The sequence below is a fragment of the Anopheles arabiensis genome, chromosome 3 (genome assembly GCF_016920715.1).
Source record: "Anopheles arabiensis isolate DONGOLA chromosome 3, AaraD3, whole genome shotgun sequence".
Taxonomy (NCBI): Eukaryota; Metazoa; Arthropoda; class Insecta; order Diptera; family Culicidae; genus Anopheles; species Anopheles arabiensis.
In genome coordinates, this window is record NC_053518.1 from 57,082,251 (window position 1) to 57,092,220 (window position 9,970).

The 9,970-nt window shown below is 38.4% G+C and overlaps 1 protein-coding gene across 3 annotated transcripts in view; it reads left to right on the forward strand.

Moving 5' to 3' along the window:
• The window catches only part of LOC120903659 (protein embryonic gonad), a 49,567-nt gene extending 45,428 nt beyond the window's left edge, over positions 1 to 4,139 (forward strand). For all 3 annotated transcript variants that reach the window (XM_040313222.1, XM_040313220.1, XM_040313223.1), the window contains one exon: positions 2,259 to 4,139. In XM_040313222.1, coding sequence (XP_040169156.1) covers positions 2,259 to 3,362 — 1,104 coding nt within the window. In that variant the 3' untranslated portion in view covers positions 3,363 to 4,139. The remainder of the gene's footprint in view (positions 1 to 2,258) is intronic.
• Positions 4,140 to 9,970: the final 5,831 nt, after the last annotated feature.

Consider the following 9,970-nt stretch of genomic DNA (forward strand, 5'->3'; position numbering starts at 1 on the left):
CTCTACTGTGGCCTACTTCACTAGCTCGCGAAGATGCTTTTCTACGCCCCGGGCAATCGAGTGGTTGGCGTGTTTTCGAAAATTTCTCACGCTTCGAAAACACCCCAACAGTGCTTGGGCAATCAAATCAGAGTGTCCACACTTTTTTTCTCTGGTACTATTTCCGTACCATACCATGACTATGCGGTGCTATGTTTTGGTGTCTCTGTTCACAATCGTAGTACCCTGGCAATTTTAATGTGGTGGAAGCGAAAAGTAAGAAGTGCTGGTAAAACCTGGCAGAGGGCTTTTGCCTTCCTTGTGTTTTATGGCCACTTTGCTAGATTTATGATTCGTGATGGAATGCCACGAATAGTGTGGTAGTCATTCGTAAATGGAAGCGGTCCACACATCAGGTCAGGAAGTAAGGTGGCAAAACTTGATGGATGTTTCAGCCGTCCCGAACTGAATCTGATTAAAAGGCTGTTAGCACGCGACATTGAAACCAAAGAAGAACTCAAAACGGCCAAGTTAAACTGCCCTAGTTCCTGGGGAGCTATACATACATAAGTGCACATATCATGCATAGAATCAACACATTTCATTTGCTTGGTATTTGCTGATGCCTAGTATCTTGAGTGTAATCAATCAACACCTCACCTGCTCCAACGCCGGGTTAGTGAAGCTGGAAATCATGATCTTCGACAAATTAATAAACGTGGCTTAATGGTTCAATGAAAACTCATGGTGTCATCATGGCTTAACAGGACGATCGCTATCGAATATGGTCGTGTGTTCCAGTACATATTTTGCTTGTGTTGAAGGTCATTGCCAGTACAAATGCACCCCTTTGTCGCTGAGTATGCCTAAAAGATCGTACAGTAAATACCGTTCACCTGGAACAAAATTATTGCGATGATGCTCTTCAATGCCAAGTGCGCCTTGTAGTCTATGTGAGTCAAAGTATCTGTAGTTCTAAGTGTCCTTGATATTGTCATCTTTGTCAGTAGTGGGAGAATACCAACCAGTCGTTATAAATGCAACAAGCACCGTCATACCGTAGTTGATTGCGACTGATTAAATGGTAGGATTTACGGATTTGTTAGAACGGGAACAGAAAACGCAACTGCATGGTAGTACAAAAGCGGTATAGTACACCACAACCGTCAATAGCATTGTCATCATCGTCATCTACTGAGTATAGGTAGGGTTAAACTGTTCACTTTCATATTTGTAAGTGATTTCAGCGGTAGCGTCGATAAAATTTCATTTAGTTAACGTTTTCTGAAAAAAAAAGTTGAATCAATAGCCGGTATTTATGAATACACACAATCGTGTAATGATAGAGTACATTAAGAAAATTAGATTCCATAACAGTTCCGTGATCATTTTTTATGTAGGATGTATAAAATTCGATTCGATCGATCAGCCGACTCCTACAAGATTGAGAGTGTTTTGGGAAGTGTCTATATAGCATCGTTTAGGTCGTTACGCCAAACAATGTTTCTTTAATACTATTTCTGAATATGGAACGTTTTTATGTTAGTTTAGCTTAAAATTGAGTTGTCACGAATTAAATTAGGACATAAATATTATTTAAAATAACTAAAAATACGGTGTAAAACACCGAAATAAAAGAAATGAAAACACAACTCTTAAACACAAATCACTGTTTAATAAGCTACTTTTATGGTGAAAAAACTACTTTGTGTTCAAACCTAGCTGATGTTAAAAATCGAACTACTGATTTCAGTAGCAGTACATTGATAAGATATTGATGAAGTACTCAATAATATCTGCTATGTTGATCGATCGTGACTATTGGTAGTGTGAACACTGCGCCTCGAACCAGCCAAGAGGTGATGAGAGTGCACAAATATGCGAAACCCTTAGATGGCAGGGAAAATACAGCTAGAGCTACCAGATTGATGCAGTTAAAAGATTTATCATCTCGCCGACGGGTATCGCAAGGACGTATCCTTGGGAACCATCAGAATGCAACAGTGCCTACATGGTAGCTGTCGGTCTTGTTGAGCATAACAGCAGGATAGATAAAATAGCTCAGATAAGATTAATGTTTCAGAGAACACATTTCATGATTGCATCGAATATCAACGATAAAAGCGATACAAAGTTGACAGCTTTGACTTTCACACATACACTTTGCCCAAGCTCATTCTGCTACTTATATGCTTAATGCATCTGTGCTGAAGAATTTTAATTAATTTTCAAAATCATAAACAATTATCTAAAGATCAATCTTCTCTTTATTTTTTCAGTCTTTCTTCGGGCGTACTTACAACAATTTGTCATCAATATCCGAGTGCAAAAACAATGGAGAATGTGTTATCAACAAGAAAAACCGAACTGCTTGCAAGGCGTGTCGTCTGCGAAAGTGTCTTGTGGTCGGAATGTCAAAGAGCGGCTCTCGATACGGCCGGCGGTCAAACTGGTTCAAAATCCATTGCCTTCTTCAAGAGCAACAACAACAGCAACAACAGAAAACCTGTAGCAACAACAATAACAACAGCAACAGTAATAGCAATATTGCCATCAACAACAGTACTAGCAATGAAAACAGTAGCAATAGTACCAGCTCTCCAGGCTTGTCGATCTCGAATGGATTCATCCCAAACAGTTTTCTGTCGAATCTGTGCAACAATAATAACAACAACAGCAGTTTGAATAATAACAATCTTAATAACAACAACATTATCAAAAATAACAATACAATTAAAAAGAACACGAAACGAGCAAGTACTCCAAGCGATTCCGGCGCATCGTCCGCTGATCCAGATGAGAGCAATGGCGTTGGTGGTGGCGGCGGCAGCGGCGGTGGTGGGAGCAGTTTTATCGATGGTAGTAACGCTTACAAGGATCAGCTGGTAGGAAGTGTAGTTCTAGAAAATGGATTCAAAACACTAGAACAGGTCGAGGTCAGCTTACCTAAACTACCAATGAAAGTTTCCCGCACTCCACCCTCTTCATCGGCACTGCAGTCACACGCCGACACGTATAGGCCTGCTTTATTGGATCGAATGTCACCCTACCTACCGGCAGTATCATTTCGGGGCGACGGTTCTCCTTATTTCCCAGTGGCATTTACGATTCCACCCGTCTCATTAGCCATGCTCTCCTCTGGCCATGCTGGATTTCAGCTATGCAAAAGAGACGAGCAAAACGAACCCATTGATTTATCTATGAAGTCTTCTAAGTCATCCTCCAGATCTTCATCAGAATCTCCGCGGCGGATACGCGACAGTTCGCCAATATTGCCCACCCCTAGCGAACCGGACGAACCATCTGCGACGATGGCAATCGCTACCAAGACAATTCCTCTCGATCTTTCAACGTTTGTGCGTAGTAATACTCTCCCTGGGTGAGTTTAATTGTCGATTGCTAAGATGGTGCTCGTATACTATGGAATATAGTTGTGAAACCAATATTCACAACAATGTAAAGTCCTCGCAATAGAAGAATGCAGTGAATATTCCAATATTCCTAGTGCATAATAACTAGATGCAGCCAGACTCAAGTGAAAATGACTTTATGCAGCCAGTAAGGTACCCATATGCCAGTAATGTTAATTTTTTCTCTTAAATGTCTGTTAACACAATGCAACGCGAGCAATCTGCGAAAAGTGGTAGACTCGTGCGAATATATTAAGTTTCGCATTTAATCGCGCTGTGTTTCGGTACAGTTTTGTAAACATTGCAACTACGTTAGGTCTATTTAGTTCACACATGGTGCCAGATATCAGTGTACAAATTTTTCATTAGACTTTATTTGGTAAACGGTTTAACAACTGCCAAGTTTGTCGTAATTTATTGCCAAATCATTAATTGTTTTCTCAGTTTTACTTTGAATATTCTTGTAACGAATTTAAAAAAAAAACAAAATCATGATTGCTCGAAAAATACAAACCCTTTAATAATATACCCGAAAGACGCAAAGCTAAATAAAACGCGTATATTTCGCAGTCCTTGTCATATGTGAAACTGAAACAGAAAGCTAGACATTGAAAATATAATTTATGAATCTCCAACTGTAGATAGCATCCCGTTGTTTAGCGAATTTTTGTGTTTTACTTGTATTTAAGCTTTAAACATTATTTATAAACTGAATGCATTTGTAGTGAATAATAAAATTTGTTTGTTTGATTGTGCATATGAATCATTGGTGTATTAGCCGTTTTTATGATGTTCAAAGATGCTCAAGAAACATCGAAATATGCAAAATTTGAAAGAAAATTGAACCGATTGTTTTGAAGAAGGCCAGATTCATTTATTATTTATGTGACCATTATCCTGGTTGTACAATTCTTACGTACACCGCTATCCACCTGACTGTGATCATTCATTTGCATTCGTATCGTTCGTTGATTTGCTCAAGTCACGCCTTGTGTGTTGTTGATTTGCAGACTCGTCGGCGGGTGGTCAACTTAAAGAATCGTTACGATCGTCAGGCACACGTTAATTGATTGCGTAAACTAAAGCTTTCGTAAAGCTTCAATCGATCTTGTGCGTGCGACGCTCTCCCAGGGCTGGAATGACTCCATACCAAATACGTCCGCACTGAAGATGTCTCCTCATCAATTTCCTACAGGTGTTCTACTTATATCGAGTTTCCTTATACAGACTCTAGATGGAGCGCCATAACGCAGGGACGGAGGTGTATTTGGGGCCGGAATGAATCGCGTCAAAATGACAATTTATTGTGTTCGTCCACCGGGTCAATCGAAGATGGCTTTCACGAAACGATGTATACAGCAGAAAGAGGAGAAAAAATAAGACAGTTTCTCTGAATTCGGCTTGCAGTATGGAAGTAACGGTTGAGATGTAGCCGTATGGAGCGACTTTTAGTTTCAATCTACCATCATCAGCCTCCCACTGTGCGGATGTTGCTGATGACCCATGTATGAGTTTTTGAGTATTCTGAATATACAAACATATTTGTAAAGCGTATGTGAGTAAAATGGGAAGACTATTTTGGTTTTGATTGGAATAATCATTCAGAATTTGTTTATGCAATCAGTACTCAGGTCTTATCCATATTAAAGCACAAATAGATCTGTTTGGCAATTGATATCGTATCATTTGTTACATTTTATTAAAATTATTCCCTAACATAGTTACACGATGCCCATAGATTCAAGGGTTAACACATTCAGTAAAATAGTAATAAAATAGTAAAAAAATGAATTTAGGGTAGGGTAGGGTTAGGTACCTTGACAATAAAGATACCTAGAAAAATTAGGTTTTTACACTAACTAATATATTTAAAATTCTTCCAAAAATACAAATAATGAATTTTACAAAAGTTTCGCAAAAAAATATTGTTTGACAATTTTTAAAAAGTGTTTTTATAATATTTTTAAAGATTGCTTGTGATTCATAAGGATTGTTATCAAAACTTATTTTTTATTAATATTAAAAATTGTCTAGATTTTTGCGGGAAAAAGTGTTTTGAAAATACAAAAAATCATGTGTAAAAGTGTGTGAAAAGATTTTCATAAAATATTTTTAATTTGCCCTAAGAACCTTGTGAATTTTGTGAATAACGGATAAAAACTGATGCGATCAAACAAAAGCGACACAAAAACCTCAACAACGAATTTATTTGCAGAATCTAAATGTTTGCTGCTGTTACATACATAGTTAAGAAATGTAACCCTAACCTAGTATTTTTTCCTCCCATCACCCACAAGTATTAGTAAAATATTAGTAATATCGGTAAGAGTATGTAGAAAGCTTATTGTGGTAGATCCCTTGCAATTGAATATGGTATTCGGCTGCACTTCCTCCAAAACATTTACGGGCGCCTTTGTAGCGGTCTAATAGAACATCGATGGCGAAGTGGGAGGGGAAAAATCAGATTTTGAAGATATGACAACTTTTTTTTTAAATTGCAAAAAATGTATTTCTGTGAAACTTTCGTAAAGTATGATATTTATATCTTTGGACGAATTTTAAATGTATTAGTTAGTACAACAAACCTGTTATTCCAGGGGGCTCTGAAATTTCCGCAAATCGCGAAAAACGACTGTCCATATAGTTATAGTAGGCGCCATATACTATTAGTACCTAATCAGATATAATTATGCTTCATTTACTTAGGATATGTACGATGTTCATATCAGTATCCTTAATCCTCATACTCGCATATAGTGGAGGAGTGTTAGAGAAGGCTACCTTAATTAATAAAGTCACACTACTAATTAGTCTGGATGTTCAGTCACAAAGAAGGATTCAGAAGAAGAAAAAACAAAACGATTTCATGCTCTTTATCCATCTTTTTAATGCTATTTATCAGTCTGTTAGTACATGGGTGGCTGGAATAGCTGTTTTTATTTCTTTTTTTTTAATGACAATGAATGTGTATCTGAGGAACAACGATAATCATCAGTCGAAACGAATCTTATACTTAGTTGTTTAGAAATGGATGAACAAACGTACACTATAGCTCCTAAAACATCATAAAACAACAGAAGTAGGGAAGATATTCCCATGAAGTCATTAATAGATAGAGTGTCCACATTCCATTGAACGTTAAAAGAGAGTCCATTTCAATGCAAATTCTATACATATAGATTTATCAGGCGGTCAGTTTTCATAGATCAGTTTTCCGATATGTCCGATTGATGGCAACTCGATTCGTAACGACTAGCCTTTGGATACAATGTTTATCCAAGCGTGTATACGAAAACTAGTAAATGCAGGCTAAGTCATTTTACATAAAAAATCATTTTTCACACGTTTGATAAGCAAAATTTTGTGTATGCGGTAAATATAAAATGTTATCCTCAACATTTATAGACAAAAATGTTATAAGTTAACAAACAAAAATAAACATACATACATACAAATTGTGCAGATTTGTGACCTTAACAATCTTAAATTGTGACCTTAACAATACATCTCTTTCATAGCCGGTTCTTTTTTCATTGGCAATGTAGGCAATACCACTGTGAACGTTATATTTATCTGTACTGTTTTCCAGTAAAGTACAGTTGAACATGATATCCCCATTGTCCACAAGTGTCGTTATACAGTACCAAACGGTTTTATGTACGAGTAATTTTATTGTCGACTTCATTGTTTGGTTTTGCATAAATTTTCGTTGATCTATGGGTCTATCGACATCAGGATACCTTTGGAAGTGAGATGAGGAAAAGTCCATCCAAAAGTAGCAAGGTCTCAAAGTCAATATCGCTACCCATCTATGCTGACATCAAGTTGATGGTCATTTGAATACCCTGCATCGGAACGGAATTTATCTGATTTATCACCTGCTCAAGATAGCACCTTGTTCACATTCCTGACTCCATACACGTTCGGCAAACGGCGATAAATATCACCTTTTGGTATGTAAGTCCCCCAAGGGGATGGGTCGCAAAATATGTGTTGCATTGTGCTACTGTTTCTATCTGAACGATATGGAATGACCCCATACATGGTGCGGGCATTTTTGTTCGCTTTTCACGTAAGCAAATCGGTTAACATATCCAAACAAAGAACATCATTTTCGTTGAAAAATTGTCTACACAAGCTTTATCCAAAACATTATAGATTTAACTTTTTATTTTTGAGTCTGTAAATAATAAGATATGATAAATTTAGTACGCATGTTAGTATTATTTTTTTTTTTATTTATTTATTTGAATCAAAGTTATCGGGCAGTATGCCTAAATAACTTAATGCTTACTTAGTTAACCAGGATTAGTGTTATGTTACTTAACATCTTTGAACATTAGCTAAATGCAAATGAACTTAAATTGGAAATTATGGATGCATTTGGAATATGGATGGAAATGAGAAATGCTGAGCACTTTGGGAGACAAACTAAAATTACTCAAAGAAGTAAATTTTCGGTACTTCAATGTTGCTGGGTATTTCATCAGTTTCAGTATCAGAATGATGCATATTTTAGTAACACAATAGACTGAAAAAAGGTTTCAGGTTTTCACTAACATAAGACATGACATCAGTATGCACACAGTGTCGCTGGAACGCGACAATTCTTCAAGGTGCGATCGTTAGATGACATTGTTCGAAATGTGTCTCATCTTCTTGCTGCTACAATCCACCGAATCTCGACCATTTAGAGCCTTTGGCCAAAGGACATAACAAGCTGCATGACGCGGAATGTGTGGAACAATTATTTTGTTTATTTACTGTCCGAATCCCCGGCCACATCGCGACAGCTAGAGCGTCAAAACACATTCCTGTCATGCCCAATGTCCAGAGATAGTTGACGTAGAGAAGCATATTTTTCGATGGCATGACACCACAATGCCAACTTCAGTTCGTCCAGTTTTAGGAATGGGCGCAAAGTATTTTAATTTATGAGACATTTGTGGTTCATATTTCAAACACCATTCGGCAAGGATCGAAGGCACAACAGCAGTAACAAGAATGCAGAGTGAATGAAGGTGTTCGCCTACCGCCATGGGAGCACGTTTGTGGCAAATACCGATCAGCTATGGTACCCTGCTCACCGGACGGAATTTTGCTCTGCTCTATGACACTGACATGACACCATCAAGGGCGGCAAAAGAAGAAAAGAAAGAAACATATGGCTTAGGAAACGGCAGTTCGGGAGATTCCGATCAATAATTAATGAGCAGCGGGGCTATAAGAAATGGAACATTACCTTCCTCCGACTAGCATGCGAGAGCAGAGGGAGAATCCATAAAATGCGCAAGTGCAGGGAAAGCTCGACGCGCCTATGGGCAAGAGGCCGCAAAGTTTGGTTTCTCGGGCAGAATCTTCATCCTTGGGCGCGATCGGCTATGGTGGCCCCTCACTTTGAACATAACGCTAGCTATTTAGTATGTTGGTGTCCGTTACCGGTGTCATGAATACTAATTTCGAAATGCTCTTAACGGACTACGCATTGCTTTCATTCGAATTGATCTCACTTCTTGTTCTTCGTGAGCATCTTCCACCGTATCGAATGTGATCGAGTTTTGGACATCGATGCCGCACGACGTGCGACTGAGCCGGTTAGGGTTGGGTCTAATCAAATCTGTGTTCAAGTCAATTTGTAAAAAGTGGAGCAAAATCACTGAACCCGCTGAAAACGACGCAACAGAGACAGTAATGACACGATGGAGGTGAGTAAAGCTTTGATACACTGTTTATCAATATTTATAATTAACGTTCTGTAAAACCTGAATAAATTATGAATAAATATGTGTTTTACAACAAAATGGTACCTCATACACTATGTTTGTTTGTAATACATACTATGTTTATTTGAGAGTAAACTTCCGTATTGTAGTAATGCGAACACAAATTTATGATTTTTACCGTCAGTGCAGCTAACTAAAGTCGTTGCTAAACTTAAAACAAAAACCAAAACTGTAAAAAACCTCTGAGCTTCATCAAACCTGCTTCAAGCTCCGTGAGCTTGCGTGCGTAATGGGAATCGGTGTGCGAATGGCGAGAAAACGATGTGCACAAATAGCCACCTTTGGGTGTAAAAGAGCGGCACTATTTCTTGCACCCCGATTTCCCCCGAAATGGAGCGGTTTTGTAGCGAATGAAATCTCTTTCCCTTGCAGCGCGTACCACATTTCCGCAGGGACACGCATGAACTGACATGTCGATTTTGCCGCATAATAAGGTGGTTATTAATTTGGAGCAATTTGTCTCCATCAGTCGAAAGTGTGTACGATGCCAAGTTGTTTTCTGATCGTATGCTATCCTGAGTTGGTTCATACCCGGTGCAGCTCCAGTCGTACTTCGTCATCGCAATTGATCGGCTTTCCTTTCGTGGAGTTTGGCTTCGCTGCAGTAAGACGGACGACTTGCTTTTATGCACTTGAATTGAGTGAGCAACTGTAATCGGGTAGTTTTATTTTTTGCTCTGGCTGCTTGCTTTGAAGCTCAACAGGAAATCGAGCAATGATCCGATCGGTTGGACGAACGATCTTCGTCTGTACCAATCAATCGTCAAGCTTTGCCGCTAAGCTAGCGACAGAGACACA